Source organism: Thamnophis sirtalis, unplaced genomic scaffold (assembly GCF_051295495.1).
Source record: "Thamnophis sirtalis isolate CommonGarterSnake01/CBP01778 unplaced genomic scaffold, rThaSir2_p1.2 scaffold_1, whole genome shotgun sequence".
Lineage (NCBI taxonomy): Eukaryota > Metazoa > Chordata > Lepidosauria > Squamata > Natricidae > Thamnophis > Thamnophis sirtalis.
The window spans coordinates 148135249-148153612 of NW_028261381.1; the positions used below are offsets into that span (position 1 = coordinate 148135249).

The 18364-nt window shown below is 35.6% G+C and overlaps 1 protein-coding gene across 3 annotated transcripts in view; it reads right to left on the bottom strand.

Moving 5' to 3' along the window:
• The window catches only part of BRF1 (BRF1 general transcription factor IIIB subunit), a 209596-nt gene that overhangs the window by 138302 nt on the left and 52930 nt on the right, over positions 1 to 18364 (bottom strand). For all 3 annotated transcript variants that reach the window (XM_087727249.1, XM_087727256.1, XM_087727244.1), the window contains exon 4: positions 2244 to 2275. In XM_087727249.1, the coding sequence (XP_087583375.1) occupies positions 2244 to 2275 (32 nt within the window). The remainder of the gene's footprint in view (positions 1 to 2243; positions 2276 to 18364) is intronic.

Genomic DNA, 18364 nt, shown 5'->3' on the forward strand with positions numbered 1-18364 from the left:
TTTTTCCATTAACTACTCCTGCCATATAATCCATTTTCTTCAATTTCAAGGTAGATGTATGATTTCATTTCCTTCTAATTTCCCCGTAAAATCAAGAAGCACAGTATACACAATTACTTTTACACAAAGTTAATTCTCCAATTAATTCCAGTCTGATTACTGTGCCTTACTTGTTGGTTATGATCACATCAGAAAAGGCTGATTTTCTTACTGAAATAGAAAAGCTGTCCTTTTTTATTATTCTGGAAAGATCGTTGACTGTGGAACACCCAACAGATGTAGCGATAATCAACATTCCCTCATTACTACTATATGAAAGAGTTGTGATTTGCTTTTGGAAAGTATTATCTAAAATGCTCTTTTTAAGAATTTTTGAAATTATTTTGGAATTTAGCTTGTAATAAATTCCACTGTTAATATTTTCTTCATAAATTAAATATCAATTTTAAGAAACTCTTTCTTAAACACAGACAATTCAAATGAATTATATTAATGTGCATTAAAATAAGGGTTTGTAACTGGTGTAAAGCTGCATACTTATTTGTTTTCTGCCTGCATGTAGTTTGATAATATGTACTAATACAGAATATATCATTTCTCTATTATAAAGACTGACAGCTTGGTATCCAAATCTTCAGTTTGTTTGTTTTCAATTTTATTTTCAGAAAAATCATATGATTGTAAGAGGCCACAATAGATAAAAAATAATATATAGTTTATAACACATGACGGTAGTTATATATTAGCTATTAATAAAGTTCTGTGCTGAAAACCATTTTGAAAGAAAAGTTTAAAACTTTTGATAAAATTTAGCAGTGTCTAGCAACCACATTGGAGCTGGCAACTCTGTTATTAAGTTAACTAGTCACTTAGTGAAACCACAATTGTGGTTATGAAGCTTTTCAAACCTGTAAAAGTTGTAAATGTGAGAATTAGTGCAGTTACTTTTTCATCACCATCATAACCAGGAATGGTTGCTAAATAAGGCACTTGCTAAGTGAGATGTACTCTAATCCAATATACCTAAGACCATATGAGATAAATCAGATATCATAAAGATAAGAATGATGTTGCAAATTATCCATTTAATAAGGATTTCTTATACTACATCATAAGCAAAGACATTAAGGATATTTCACTCTTTCCACATAAACCCCATATACTGCCAACTAAAGTTACTTTTAGAATGTAGCTGCATAGTCATATATATGCATACATAGAAATAAGTTTTTCTGAGTTCAGTCAAATTAAAGCTCATCCCCTATAAAAAAAAAGTGAAATGTGTTAAAAGTATTATAAATTTAGAGTCCTATTGACTGAATGTCAATTTGGTCTAGTGGTTAAAGCACCAGGTTAGAAACCAGGAGATTGTGAATTCTAGTCCTGCCTTAGGCATGACAGCTGGCTGTGTGACTTTGGACCAGTCACTCTTTCTCAGCCCATTATGTCAGATAAGCCAGTCAGTTAATTTCTGTTTCAACCAACAGAAACCAATACTTGATTGATCCAAAAACAGCATACCCTGCACTTGCACGAAAATGCTAGGAAGAAAAAAGTGAACAGAGGATGCCAGTTATTTAAAGGATGAGGATGAGGCAAAGAAGAATCCTCAGCATGTATATAGAATAAACAGAATGGTCATTTCAAACTTATGGTTTTTGCTTCATCTTGCATACTTCAGTTAAATCATTCTCATGCAGATGACAAGTTCATCTGATCATTATAATATATGGGGGGAAATCATCTTTAATATTCCAGATGCTGTATTCTTGGATTTTCCATCCCAACATATCTGATGAGCCCCAAGTTGGGAAATTGTTACTTAAGAAATAATACATATATAATTTTGCCAGCATTCTTCTTTCAAGCCAACTTCTGAAATTTCTGCTAAAATAATTTTCCTCCAGCTTTACAGAACTGAACACCTGCTTTTGCCAGTATTTTTTAAATCTGTTTTTAAAATAGAATACATAAACATAAATCTGAACACAGTACAAAGCCCACAGCATTGGCAGCCTAATTATTAGCATCACAATTATATTGTTGATCTGTTGTTTGTAAAATGGAGTGATATATACCAAACACCTGATTCTAATTGCACTCAATGAACCAATACAGCAAAATAGGAGAAAAAGACAACAAAAGTTGCTGGAATAAAGCTGCTGTTATATTCTCTCTGCTTTCAGTTTTTGGCATGTGTTATTGTTTTAACAAAATATTTAAACAAAATCAGTTACAATTACCTGAAGGAGGTCGCTGAGGTCAAGCAGCATGTCTATTCCTGAGGTTAAGGAACTTAAGAGCATACACATTCCTAATGTATAATATTTGACTGTTAACAAGAAAAAGACAAAAAAACACATTTTATTCTGGAAGTACACAAAACAGGACATCTAAATATTCCAGTTCTTAGGAAAGAAATGGTGAGGACTTAAGAGGGGGAAGGGAGGATGCAGACAAGTATTTAAGTTGGATTTTGTTCTTGGCTTTATATGTTATAAACTTTGCTTAAGGTTTAAATGGTTATCTTGGCCAACAATGCATACAGATTTCAAAACAGAGCTGAATGTTAAGAGGCACAAAACCTCTGCCAAAGTTTAGCAGCCTCTGTGCCTAAGATAGCAACTGTCCCAAGGAATGGAGAATAAATCTTAATACAATCCAGAACCCCAAACTTCCTTTTTCCAATCTTTAACTAAATCATGATTTTTCTCAAAGCCTTCTATAAAAATAGTTATGGGTTGCCCCAAAATCAGGATCAAGCTTGCTCTGTCAACCCAACCTCCAATTCAAACTCTGGTCTCTACTGAGGGTTCTAGTAAATTGTATATGTACGTTTAGTTCAACACATGCAGCATTATCTAGTAAATATTGTCAAAAGAAGTGGGAAGCATGTCCAATTATACATTGGACATGCAACATTTCCACTGTATCTTTATTTTTAATTATCATTGGGAACTCTGCCCTTTCTTCCTCTGCCCACATCTGTTCACTTGCAGTCATTTTTATTCTCAAAATCATTTCAGAAGCAGACTGCTGCATTTTGGAACGAAGTACTAAGCTTATTTTCCTTTTAATCAACATTATATTGTACCTACGTGGTTGTTATCCTCCAGCAATTTTGGGTTTTGTTTATATTTATTTTAGTCACATTATTTTAATGAATAGTTGTCATATTGTTTTTAATTGCTGCTGCCTGTACACTGCTCAGAGTCACATTCTTTGAAATGGGCAGCCATATAAATTTGCTAAATAAAGAAATGTAAGTAAATCATTCAGCTGAGTAAGCAACATACTGAATATTAGTTTGATTTAGTTCAGTAAATTGCCAAAATCTTTGTATTTTATTAGGTGGAAATGAGGTATCCGTGATCATTTAAGTAGCAAAACCTTAAAGAAATCAATAATACTTAGATTAATTTATATAGTAAATCTTAATTTTTCTAATACTGCAGATGAAGAAACAGAAGCAGATAGTGATTTATTTACTGCCATAACAGAAGTAAGCTTTAAGGAAAAAACTCCATAATTCACTGTTCAGTTGTCAATAAAAATACACTACACTGCAAGAATATGATGTGCAGTTTCGGTACGAATGTGTGGTATGCAGGCTTTTTAAAAGTATGCATATATTGTGTTAGAGTAAAATGCAAAGATCTACTGGTATTGTAAGTCAATCATACTTAGCTTAACATAAAAAAACAAAACCACAGAGGCTGCATTATTTCTTTGGGTTCTTCTTACATAAGCTGCACAAGTTTAGATGGCCTGCATAAGCATATACAACTTCAGGCAAATCTTTTACATAGACACACCCTTAGACCACTGTTTTACCAGTAAAAGGAGAGGGTGTGGCTTTAAGTGTTCCAGAATAGTCAGAAACAATTTTGTCAGCCTTCAATCAGTTCTTACTAGCTCTTCAAAGAAAAACTATATAAAGAAGAATCTGTATATGTAAAAGCCAGTTTCCAAATATGAAGGACCTTGAAACAAAGGATGAAGTTATGCAAACAGCCAGAATGGAGTTATAGTCTAGTTTGTCATTTTGAAGTCAGAAGGTTGGGTTTTTATGTTCTTTGAAGGTGTAAAAATTAGTCATTCACTCATATGCAACAAACCAAAGCACTGTACTTTATAGTTTAATCACTTTTCCTTAGAACCAGAGTTAAGTAAGTAAACATAGTCTTTATTCAAGGCGATGGGGGGAAACTCAGTTGTTAATTAAAGCTGTTTCTAAGTGAAACCTTGATTGTGGCTTGATTGTGGTGGGATTCAAATTTTTGTACTACCGGGTCTGTGGCTTGATGGGCGTGGCTTGGTGGGTGTGGCAGGGAAAGGATACTGTAAAATTTCCATTCCCTGCCAATCAGCTGGGACTCGGGAGGTAGAGAATAGATAGGGGCGGGGTCAGTCAGAGGTGGTATTTACCGGTTCTCCGAACTACGCAAAATTTCTGCTACCGGTTCTCCAGAACTGGTCAGAACCTGCTGAATACCACCTCTGTAGTAAAGTTACTTTTACATCAACATTACTGATAAACAAGGCAGTTACTAAATAAGGAGTATCTGTAGTTAACTCTTGCAACACTCATAGGAAAATCAGAGGACAATCTTCATTAATTTACTATCCCCTACATTTCTTAAAAATGTCTAGAACAAAATAGATAGAGTAATGGAGACAGCAGAAAGAACAGATAATTCATTTTCATCCTCTACGAATGTAATTCGTTGACAAGCATCTAGGTCCTAATGAATGAGAATTCATTAGAAGAGGCTCATACTCCATCTTAAATGTTTTAGCAATAAGGAGGCAATTTCAGTCCTAATGCTGGAAGTTTTTGCTAAAAGAAAGCCAGTACAAAAACCAGTACAAGCAGTTAAGAACTGCTGACAAGATCAAATCTACATTAAATTTCTCTTCAACTACAAAGTTACTTGAGCTTACCCCAATCCCCAGAAATAATGGAGGGAACTAGATCTGAAAAGATTAAAAATACAGGTAGTCCTTGCCCTACAACTAGTCATTTAACAACAACACAAAGTTATGATGGACCCAGAAAGGCTGTCTTATGGTCCATAAAGCACTTCTGGCCATTGTAAAATATCTTATATGCACCCCATGGACATGTGATCAGATTTTGGGCACTTGGCAACTGGCTTGCCATGTATGACTAGTTTTATTTTATTTGTATCCCAAGGCAGTAAACATTATCCTCCTCCTATTTTCCCCACACAACAATTCTGTGAGGTAAGTTGAGCTGAGGAACAGGGAGTGGCCCAAAGCCACCCAGATGGCTTTCATGCCTAAGGCAGAACTAGAACTCTCTGTTTGCTGCTTTCTAGCCTGATGCCTTAACCACTAGATCAAACTGGCTGCCAAGCACCCTGTAATCAAGGTTGACTCAGCTTTCCACCCTTCTGAGATCAGTAAGTGAGGACCCAGATGGGATCAATATGCAAATACATTGTAAACTGTCCAGAGAGTGCTGTAAAGTGCTATGGGGTGGTATATAAGCCTAAATGCTGTTGCAATTGTTATTGCTATCACCATTTGCAATCTTTTCTGCTCGCTTTCCTAGAAAATCGATGAGGAAAGTTGCAAGCGGAAGGAAGAGAGAGGAGCTTAAATCCTTTGTTGGGCAACTTTTCAACTAAGTTGAAAGCTTCAGTTTCATTCCTAGAGCCCACCAAAAGGTTTCATACCGTAGAAACATAGAAAACTGATGGCAGGGGGGGGGGGGAAACCTAGTGGTCCATCGAATCTGCCCTTTGAATTATTTGTTTTCTTTTAAATTTATGTATCTATTGTTTTTTAATATTTTATTTTTATTTTTTAAAATTTTTGTCGGATGATGGACATGGGTTTATTCTAGGCATGTTTAAACTCAAATTACTGATGACTGACCCACTAACTCAGTTTCCAAGCTTCCACTCCTTTTTCTGTGAAATAATACTTTCTTCATAACGTTTAAACTTCCCTGCTGTGAGTGTGAGGTTATGTGCCTTTGTTCTTGATTTTCCCTCCTTGCATGTTTTCCTGGAGTCTATCAAAGGGTTTGCCTCTGTCCTTCTTTCACTCTGTCCACTTAACAACCCAGGCAATGAACAACTCAACCGGGAGTCCTGGGATTGCAATCATTGAGCAAAATAGTCATGTGGACATCCCACTTAACGACTGTTGCACTTAACAATTGAGATTCCAGTACCAACTGTGGTTATAAGTTGAGAACTATCTGTAATCTATCCTACTAAAAGCATACAAAACATTGGGTTCAGTTGAGTGTGGGTGGAATAAAAATGCATTAATATCTATATAGGTAGTCATTTCTAGGTAGTAAGACTTACAGGTCATAAGTCATCCCAGTTGTAAGTTGAGGCAACCATGGAACCAGACCCAATTTTATAATATTTTTGCAATGGTCATTAAGCAAACCTGCAGCTATTAAACAAATACTGCAGTCATAAATGTGGATCCATTCTTTTGAATGGGCATTTATTGCCAGAAACCAGTAAAAACTAGCTCACTGTAATTTTAAATATTTATTAAGTGACCAGTTTCTAACTCAAACATTTGAGTTGCATAACATTCAAAACATCTAATATATATACTTTCTTAATAGTTTATTTAATTAACCTGTACCCAGGCCTAGACTTTCCAGGCCTAGATTCCAGCAGTTGCAGAGTTCAGCATATCAACAGTTGGATAAACATTTCTATTTCATTTTTTTTTCTTTTAAACAGCTTTTAATAGTTTATAATATAGCATACAAAGAAAATACAAAAGTAAATAGTAGAAAAAATAGGGAAGGAAAAAGAGAAGGGAAAAGTGAGGGAAAGAAAAGGAGAAAAAGAAAAAAAAAGCATTGACTTCCAACTTTCTTTGGTGCAATAGAATAAAGCATTAACACCAAACCTCAACTTTTTACTTTTGCATAATAGTATAAACTAGCCATTTCTATAACAACAAATCTAACTAATCGGTAAAACCAAAAATCAAAGTTTCACTTTGTTCCACCTCAAGCACAAAGTCCAGAAGCAGTTTCCAAGTAGAAATAAAAGTATTTATATATTTTTTCTTTGATCAAAGTCAGTTTAGCCGTTTCTGCTAACTCCATCAATTTTAGTAGCCATTCCTCCATTATGGGGATCGAGGTGACCTTCCATTTCTGCGCATAACGTAGTCTTGCTGTGGCCAACATATATAACATCAAAGTTCTGAATTTTTTCTCCAGGTCTCTTTTTTCATTAAGCCCCCCCCAAAAATTATCTGGTTTTCTCTTTATATTCACTTTAAGATTTTTCTGTATTAAGATATGTATCCTACAGTCAAACATTTCAAACACCTCAAAAGGTGTTTGCCATAGCAAAGACTGCTTAGCACACATGCAAACCCTAAGAATGAATAATGGCTTAGCACAGTACTGGCTGATTAAATACAGAGCACAAAATGATTGTTTTTATTCTTTTTATGATGATGATTAGTCACACAGTCAGCCAGATGTTTAGACTGGATTTGGCATTATTTATAATTATGCTTTTCTTGCATTATATTTTACTGTTTCAATTTATGCCTGTCATACCACACTTAAGACAACCAAATGTTCAAATATAAACTTTTAAAAACCTACAAAAATGGCCACAGTTATTATAATAACTCAAAAGGGCTGAATGGAAGTGGAAAAGCTTAACTCCATTCTCGAGATTAAAAACAGTACAGGCTAAATGCAGCTCCCAAGTGAGTAGCTTCCACATTTTGGAGGCAAGGCAAAATCTTATCAGTCATCAACTTCCTTTGAAGGAGATTCAGAGACCCATTAATAAATAAGAACAAGAAAAGTTCAGACCACAAACATTTAATCCATGTCTAGTAATATCTGGCAATGTTTAGGTGCCAAAATACTGAACAAAGAGAAAATGTGGGATCTGCTATTGCTAGGCTGGCTTGAGTGAGAGCAATTATCAGGAGGAAGCAGTTGTAAAAACACTCTTTTTGTTTGCAAGCTTTCTGGTGTTGGGGAGGGAGAGAGAATGAAAAGTTGGAGACTTATGAATCACAGAAATAGTGATTTCATTCTAAAAAACTTGCTGGAAAAGGAAAGGTCACAAGGCTGGAGCAAGGCTTCTTTGGGGTCTTTCCTCAGGCTGGAATGCAAGATACAAACCAACATTTGTCCCCCTTGATAGGATCCAGTTCAATATTATCCATGCAAACACTGAGAGCCCCTTATACAGTCAAGCCCCTTTTGTTTGCAATATTATTCCTTTGGGCAAGGCCATTTGGCAACTATTTATAGATGGATATTTCATATCCTTCACAAAAGAAACTATATAAAGAACAAAAGAACACTAAACATAGCAAAGTTTAGATCTGGTTACAAATGTTCAATTGGTTGTACTACAATGAAATGATCCTCAATACAAGCTACTGTGTCCAATTGCGCCCAAATTAAAGCATGCAAGGTATTATTATGTCAAAATCAAAATATTGGGAGCTGGCAGAAAGGAAAGGAAAGAAACCAATAGCAAAATTTTCAAGCTCTGTGACCAAGAAAAATTAATCTGCAAGTATAAAAATATTCCCAGCCAATCCTCAAAGCCAGAATTGAATGTAGTATGATTTTTAGTAAGTCAAATGCATCAAAAAGAGAAGCATAGTAAGTGAAAGGGTTCATGCTCAATATCGGCTGAATTATTCAAAGTTAGATGTTTTTATTCCATTTATGTATCACATTTGGAGACACCCCCCTCTCATCCACATAGTAATACATTTAAGCACTAAAAAGTCCATGCAGTACAATGTAATGGTAGAGTAGAGCATCGAACCTTTATTCGGAAGGTGGTCAATTCACTAGGCATAGTCACTTGCAGGTTTCCAGCACCCATTTTGCAACCCCAGGTCAAATCTAGATTCCATTCCAAAATCAAACAGCAAAACATATGAATCTACTCTGACAAGAAGAATTAAAAGATAAAATTATGGTATATGCAGAATTACTGATGAAAAGGCAAAGGCTGCCGCATTGAAAGTTGTGCCCAGAGAGACCTAGTACCTAAAATTAAAAAAAATGTGAATAAGGCACTGGAAAGGATTAAAGTAACATCTATTGAACAGACCGTTCAGCTTGCCTACAATACAGTAATGTGGTTACAAAAGAAATGAGTGTCAAAATTAGAAAACCAAAAGCAAAATCATATTTAATCCCAATATAAAAGAGCCAGCTAGATGCCAAAACAAAGAAATTAAAATCAGATGCAAGCAATTTTAAAAATACAAAAGAGAAAAAGCTGAAGAATGTATGGATCAAGACAAGTTCAATAAAAAAATACTGGCTTGGCAATACAAAAATTGGAAGCTTTAGCAACAAATAACCTCAATAGCTGGAAAAAGTGAACACTATGTGACATGAATCATCCAGTTTAAGCAAAATCAGCTATTTCAATCAGATAATATGATCCTACCGAAGTATAAATGGCAATATAAATTCTAAAAGTGGAAAACAAAACAAAAAGAAAACAATCTATTTTTGGAAAGATGTATGGAAACTCAGAAAAAATCTGTAACACAAATGCTGGATGATAAAAGAGGTTGAAGATGAGCTTAGTAAAAATCAAATGGAAGAACTAATGTAACAGTAGAAATAGTTAAAAACTGAATGAACTTTATTAAAAACTAGACATATCCTGGAAATAATCAATTGCATGGCTTTTGACTCAAATATCTGACTAGCGTATATTCAATTATAGCTAACCAGTGTAATGAAATATTGCATAAAGGAGAAATCAGCTACCAGTTAATAACTAGCAAAACTTATCTAATTCAAAAAGACCTATCAAAAGGAAGAATATCAGGAAACTACAGCTCTATAACATGCTTCCTACAAAGTTTAAATTACTCATAGGCATTCAAGCAGTATCCAAGATTACTTGGAAGAAAACAATATCCTTCCAGTAAAACACACAGGAAATAAAAGGAAAAGTATAGCACAAAAGATCAACTTAATAATAATAACAGTAACAGAGTTGGAAGGGATCTTGGAGGTCATCTAGTCCAACCCCCTGCTCATGCAGGAGACCTGTACTAGGGATTGGAACCACCAAACTGGCGACCTTTCTGATCGACAAGCTCAGTATAGAATGGAAATTGTCAAAAAATCATTATCTAGGATTTTCTGGGGTCATGGAAAGAATAAACTACATTGTTTTATTCATTTTCATTTTCAGTTTTGTACATTCACTTATATACTGAATATTTGCAATAATAATAATATAAAAAAATAAAACAAACCTAAACACAACTCATCATCCAACATATAAACCCAACCTGTCGCTTTCATCCTCCATACACCCCTTCTTCTCCCCCTCCAACTTTCCTTTCTCCCTCCAACAATCACCCCTCCTACTTCCCTTTCCCCTCCTATCTTCCTTTCTCGCCTTCCTCACCCTCCTTCCCCTCTCATCCTCCTTACATTCCCCTCTTCCTCCCTCCTTACTTCTCCCTCTTCTTTTCCTCTACTTCTCACTTTGGTGCATTTCTCTATTCATTAATCTATTCAGTTACTAAAAATTGCGCTAAAAAGAAAAGAGAAGGAAAAAAAAGAAAAAGAAAAAAAAGAGAAAAAGAAAAAGAAAAGATAAGGAACAACAGTATACAAGTGTATTCTTCTTATTCTATATATTGAGACTATATCTCCACCCACCCACCCACCCACCCCCAATGAACCCCCCTCCCTAATCCCCTCCGACTTCCCAGGTCCCACACCCGGCACAGTTCACTACCATTCACCTTCTAAAATATCTTATAGTCAAATAGATTAACAATAATAATGAAAATAAAATAAAAAGAACACTCCGAAAAAGAAAAAAAAGAAAAAAATAAAAAAATAAAAAAAATAAAAATCTTTTTGCATTATGCTCAGCCTCCCATCATTATTAAAATTTAAACAATATAGATCATTCCATTTATATTTTATCTTCGTCCCTTGCTTCTTTGATATTTACCCCCATCTTCCTGTGGACTCTCCAAATAGCCTTTCTTAACCTTATATTCAGATAATAGTTTATACAAAAATCAATTTACCTTCTGATACAGAGCAGTCTAATCATACTTTCGCTACTCTTCTTCCTACCCCTCGTTTCTCATCTCCATTCCTCCCAAGCCAAAATTCCATAAGATTAGGATCTCGCTCTTCACTTTAAAATCCTGAGCTTTTTATGTTATACTTCAAGCATGTAAATCCGTAAAATGTGTGCCCAAAATCCATACCACTTCATTCAGTCCCAAGATCCCTTCATCAATATCCCGCTCCACCTTCCCTTCTGCCCCACTCCTCCCGACTCCATTCATCCCAAACCGCAATTCAAATAAATCTTGGTCTCCACTTTCCTCACACCAGAAAACAATTCATGCGCAGTTTGGATTAAAATTCAAATAAGTCTTATAAAGATCCCATACAATATCTGTCCAAAATAAGCGATGCTTCTTTCCGTTCCTCATCGGTACACAGCTTTACCATTTCATACCAAACAGGAATCCTAAAATTTTAATCAATCCAAGAGTTTAAAAAGTATTTTAAAGACATCGCTGGATCTTTATTCTTTACTCTTCTGCCCTTCCGGAAAGAGAAGGCAACCCTCTGCCTTATAACCATGTGTCCCGCTGCTTTGAAGATATGGCTAAATCCTCAGTTTCCGCTCTTCTGCCTCTCCGGTAGGGGGAGAACAACTCCCTCCGTCTTGTAACCAAGTGAATTGTTGCTTGTCTTTCCTTCACCTTGTCTTTCCGCATTTCCGAGTGAGTCAGGAAGTCTCGCCTTCAGAGTTTTATAATAAAAGTCCCGAGCTTCCGAAACAGAATTGAGACGAAATCTTTGATTCTCGAATGTAACTGTGATTCCAACTGGAGCTTCCCATTTATACTGTATTTGGTGGTTTCTAAGCTCTTTGGTTAAAAAAGTATAATCTCTCCTTGCTTGCAGCATCTGGAGTGGTATTTCTTTAAAGACAAACAAATCCTGCCCATCGATTCGCAGCCTGTTGTTGTAAAACTTTTGGATGATCGCATTTCTGGATTCTCTTGTGAAAAAGTATATAATTATGTCTCTTGGAAGCTGTCGCTGTTCTGCTACACACGAATTCTGGCGATAGATTTTTCGAATATTCCAATCAAAATTGAATCCCGGACTTCCCACCGCTTGACTGAAAGCTTCTACAAACGTCTGTTTCAAGTTCTCTCCTTTCTTTTCGGGCAGTCCTCTGACTCTTATTGCAAACGCCTTTCTGTTGTAATTTGTCATTATAAGTTGTGTTTGAGTATCTCTAATCTCTTGTTGTAATGTTTGAATGTTGGAAGTCAAATTAAAATTAGCCTCCTCCAAAGTTTCCAGTTTAGTCTCCATTTCTTCAGTATAATCTGTCAAAGTAGACATAGCTTCAAACATATCCATCTTTATTTGGGCAATCTTGGTCTGTATTTTGTCGCATAAATCCAGCACAAATTCTTTGATTTCTTGTTTAAAATCATTGAGTATTTGAAAAAGAAGCTCCTGTGTTACGGAATCTCCAGTAGGGGGTGTGGGAGGCAAGAGCAGCGATTTTATAACAAGTTCTTTAAGCGCATGTGAAGGGGAGCGTTTTGCCTGCTTAGACCTGGGAGCCATTATAGATAAAAGCTGAGAATAAACAGATAAACAGTATCTTCACCTGCTCAGTTCTCAATAAGTTATTTGTAGATTTTGCTTGTTAATGAGGAGCAGTCTCCGGGAAGATAGAGCCAGTTATTTACGTCATCTATTAATCACCAACACAGTAAAAACGCCATTTTGTAGCACGATTGAACAAAGAAGCCTCAAAGGAAAACGAGGCTGGTGTTTAAGATAGTTATAAAAAAAGGAACATCTCAGGAGTAGAACCCGCTCGTGTTAGTCTTAAGTAGCTTTAAGCAGCTTATCATTGTCCTGAGGGGGGGGGGATCACCTGTCTAGGGCTGCAAAAAAAAAAGCAGCTGAGAAGAACTGGCTGGAGATAAGAGCTCAGTTACGCTGGATCTTTTCTCCGTTCGCAGCCCCAAAAAAAAGAAAAAGGGCTGTGAACTACGAATAAATCCTAGCATCTGAGCTTCTGCCTGCCCCTTTCTGGCAAAAAGGGGTGATATCTATTGATCTTAATTAGATATACAGACCAGAACTCTGAGAGGAGCTCCGTTGAGCTCCTTCGGCGACAGGCTCCGCCCCCAGAAGTCAATAAACTACATTGTTGAAAAAGGACCAGAAACTCTACAAACACAGGAAAATGAGAAGACTTTTTTTAATAAAAAAAATAAGGAGATTAAAGAAAAAAATATTTTTTTAAGAATAGGAAGTAGGGTGGGGACAGGAGAGCTAGTACTGAATAATACCTTTAGTGAGAAATCACGCACTCATTGCTAAATTTATTTTATTCTGGGCCCTAGTTTGAAAAGATGATCTGCAATATGGTTTCTTTATTTACAAGATAAGCTCCAGTTTAAGAGCTACAGAATTAAGCTGTCAAAAAATAAAAGTTGTTGAATGAAGCATACTGAAGAGCGCTTCAGAGCTCAAGGCAGATTACTGCTCAGCTTCAGGCAATGTTTCAGGTCTATTATTCTTGAAAAGCATGTAGGCAAGCAGAGCTCTGCATGCAACATTTCCACCTACCACTTTTCATCCACTCTATACATCTAAATGTTTACTGGGATATCTTAAACAAGATTCTAATATTCCAAAAATGTTTAAACTGCATTTAGTTAATCTTTTATACTGGCTTTTATTTAAAAGTACCGGTATGTAGCCAAAAGCTGGTATCAAAAATCAGGAAAGCTACTTTACAATTATTGGTTTGGTTATATAGTAATAGCACTAGCAATAGCACTTAAGACTTATATACCACTTCACAAAGCTTTACAGCCCTCTCTTAAAGCATTCTGGGTAAAGCATTCTGAAGTTTACATTCTAGAGACCCTTTCCTCCTGCCATTTTGTGTCAACAGATATTTTTCTTGCTGCTCTTGAGGGACTTCTGATCTATTTTGACGTAACTGTTTTCTCTAGATTGGAAAGCTCTTGTTTCTGCCTAATCAATTTAATTCCTTACCACAACTACTCACCACTCTAGCTATTTACATTTGTGTGATTCAATATCTTCTACCCATTGTGGAAAACAATAAAACCAAAAAGATGTTCTATAACTGAGAAATCCAGTAGTTGAGGAAAGAATGTTACATTAACCTTTTCCGCTTATGTAACTTCTGAGTCTTCATACAACAGATAAAAAAGGGATTTTACCTGAGTATATTTACTTTGCACAGAACATCATTATTTTCTGGGCTACAAGATACATTAATAAACATCAGAAACCCTGGTACCAACCAAAATCTGGCACCAAACTCTTCAAAAAATGAAACATAGCCAAGACAGAATCCAACAATTACACAACAGAAGCACTATGATAACTAGTAAAGGCAGAGCAATTCTACCACAGAACTAATTCCATTGTTTTTTGCTAGATTTCGCTCAGGTCCAGAACACAAAGTTATATAGAAAGTCTACACATTCCCATTAAAATCCCAAGTTTTTGAGATTTAAAAAAAAATCAGACCAAGATAAATTATTTCCAATTCTTTTCCACCTTTAATACAACATAAAAGCTGCAGAATTCATTTGAAAAACAAAACTGAAGTATTTTGGGGCGGGGAAAATAATAAAAAACTTAAAATAACATGGTTGCATAACATATGGCATAAAGGTACACACCCTTAAACTGATACTTTGTTGAAGTTTAACAGGGATGTGTAGACTTTTTATATTGTAAAGCAGTAGAAATAATATCAAGGGTCACCCTATATCACTTTATATGATTAGACAAAGCCTTTTCAAATACAAAGTCCTTAAGAGGTCATCCAAAGCATCTGGAGAGCAGTAGGTTGGAGAAGGCCATTAAATGTAGAACCAGCAAAGTGTATACTTAAAACACCAAGGCGGGAGACAGAGACAGCGTTTGCAGACTCAGAGAGTTTGTGAAAGAGGAGCTTTGAGATTGCCTATTGTCTGTTTTTATATAAACTCAATTCCACCACTACAGTTCTACAGTCCACTAAGCAGATTCTGTTCTCTTCAGAACAAAAACATAGCTTAAAAATAAACACAAAATTCGAAAAACAATTTTCTCTCTACAAGGTCATTATAGTTCAGGAGGGGGGAAAAACAGTTAATCTCCACTTATAACAAAAATTAATTTTCCTTCCTCAAGCCCATTCATGCCCATTTAACAAAATAAAAAAAAAAGAATTATAGCGTAACCAGCACAAGCTTGCAAGATTTTTTTAAACATAGTAAACAGGAAAAGGAGCAGTAAATATACCTCTTAACTTTATGTATTGTTAATCCTTACTACAATCACTGACAAGAAGTCTACAAATGAAGAATCATTTTCAGTTTCAAACAAAACCAGACAACACAAAATTGCAGTTAGGGCATTAATTCATCAGAGAATGTCTAATTTTACAGACAGTGTAACAATTTATTCACATTCAAGGAAAGGAGAATCCTACTGGTCTGACATTTATGTTATACATAACATAAATCTTGTTAGCCTAAAAAAGAAACATGATTACTTGGGGAAATGTTGGTTCTAGTTGGGTTGGAAGGAACCTCAGAGATCTTCTACTCCAACCCTCTCCTTAAGGCTGGAGACCTTACACCATCCCTGTCAAATGGTTAACCAGTCCATTTATGAAAACTTCCAATAATGGAACACCCACAACTCTGGGAGGCAAGTTATTTCATTGATTAATTGTTCTCACTGTCAGAACACATTGCTTAAGCGCTATGTTTGATCATAACCTATTCTCAGAATTGTCACTTTCAAGAACTAATAGTGGTGTAATTTTCAAATCTTGAAATGTTGCTTGCACTTAAACAAACATATTTCAAGTATTCCTTTCTTTAGGTGTTGTGACATAGATTTTGAGCGCTTTGCAAAATTAAGGTTTGCTTTCTGTAACAATTTGCAAAGCCTGGAAAATGCAGGCCATTACTTATTTTTTAAGTGTTTGTCCTAAAAGCAGAGATTGAACTTTTCTAGGATCCATTTGTACACATTTGGTAGAGAACCAGTAATCCATATAATCCAGTTGGAGAAGGCCAAACATGCACTTCTCCATCTTGGCAAAAAGTTTTTGTCTGCAGACTTATTCTAAGATTGTTTTCAAAGGAGTCAGTTTAATGGAAAGATGGATTCAAAAAAATCAGCATGTAATCTACATATAATTCTACAAATTAACTCCCCTCCCAAAAAATATCAGGAAATATTTTAATGTAGAGATGACCTCACTACAATTAGATAATTTTAACAGCACACTATTATTCAAATTTGCCCTACCTGGTATCAAAGACAGCTAAATATTCATATCCCTTTTTCATTCTGATCAAGAATGATTAATTAGACCTCTCAAGTCTAATTCTTTGCATGAGTTTCTGTAATTATTGTCCAACAATGTCATGTGCTCAATGAGGGGCACAGCATATTTGATTGCCTCTTCTTTCAGCAGACTCAAAATTAAATCTCACCAAGAGCTATCTGTAGGAAATTTTGCAAGCACACCTGAAGTGAACAATTTACACACTAAACTATAAAGGTTAGAAATTAATATTGGGCTCCTCCAAACTTCTCCAGTAAAATTCCATGAGAGAAAAGATATACTGGCAAGGCAGTAGCTTTTTAAACTGCTCCTGGCTAAGGCAAGTCTTGTCCCAACTGCTGCATTAACTGTACAATCAAGTTGTGCAGGTTTGTTATCTGAAAATATGAAATTGTTGCTGATGTTGTAACAGTGCTTCAGCAAGCTATTCTGTGCACAGGGGTAAGCAAAATCAGAAAATGGACTCCACAAGGATATTGCAACTCTATTTTATTGTTGCAAGGTACAATTACGGAATCTTAAGAGCCTAACAAAATTTTCTCTCCCCTCTTTTACACGGAAGAGAATCAAGGCAGGGCAATCTTGCATTTCTAACACACACACAAACACACACTTCAGGGTTATACTGGTATTTACCCAATGGCTGCTGAATACCTTCTGCAAGGCCATCTCTATACTTCTCTACACTGTAATAGCTCCATAAGCAGAAAGACTTCTTTATAGGAGCATTAGGAAGCTATTTACTTATCCCAATGTACACGAGCACAGACACTGATATCTATATCTGAATCTCCCAAAGAAAGCATCCCTAGTTTGAAGACTCAAACTAATTTACTGAAAGTGTAGCTGAATTTAAATATCTATTAAATGTTACAGTTCAAAACTTTACTGTGTTATAGGGCCAGGGACTTGATTAATTTTCTCAACAAAACCAACTGTGGGGACTATATGTTTTGATTGACAACCAAATATATATTTCTACTAAAATAAAGGTATCTTCAAACTTTTAGACCACTTAATTTTCCAAAGATGGCAAACAGTCTCATTTCCAAGATAAAATGTGTTCATAATCAGGGTTTTTTTTAAAAAAAAATCGATACTTAAGCATGCATTTATAAAGCTCTTCAAAAGAAAAATACAGTCTCTACATAACATTTGCCTCTAGCAAAATAATAGCTGCCAGCAATATGCTGGGGAAAAGGCAGTCAAATCTTTTCTGCGTACTGTCCTGTTGCAAATTTGACTGTGATCCAGCACAAAGGCTGCAATTTATTTTGATGCAGTCTGCTCCAGAGAACAGTTACAAGAAACAATAGCTCCACGTGTCTCTCCTAGCCCAAGGCAAACATTCTGCCTTCATATGTTATAATTTTGTGAGAATGATATGACAGTTTGGCTAGGAATAGACAACCTTTAAAGTGGGGGGGGGGAAGGAAAAAGGTTGCAAAGATCTCTTTGGAGCCCTTAAAGGGATCTCAACAGCCTAAGAAAGAGACTTTACTTTCCCCTTTCTTGGTTTCTTTTAATTTAAATACTATAGTAACTATAATATAATTTGGCCAATTCTGGCTTAGCCACATCTTACATTTCTCACATGACTCTTCTCATGCATACAGATTCAGTCACTGGGGAAAGTCTTTTAACCTACTATTCCTCCTGACAAAACTTACAGGATCAGCTTTGAAGGCTGCTGTTGCCTAGCCATGGTTTAAGGTATAGAAACAGAAAAACTGTAGCTCAAAACCCCACTTTAGTCATAGTTACTATGCAAACTACTGTGGATAATGTCATTTTGGATAAAGCTATATTTGTCTTGTCTCCTGCATTGATTTCTTTTGTGCCTCATTGTTAAGTGTAAAAAAATAGTGGATGAAAAACATGAATTGCTATCCTTAATTCCCTGAAAAAATAACAAAGAAAATAATCTTTAT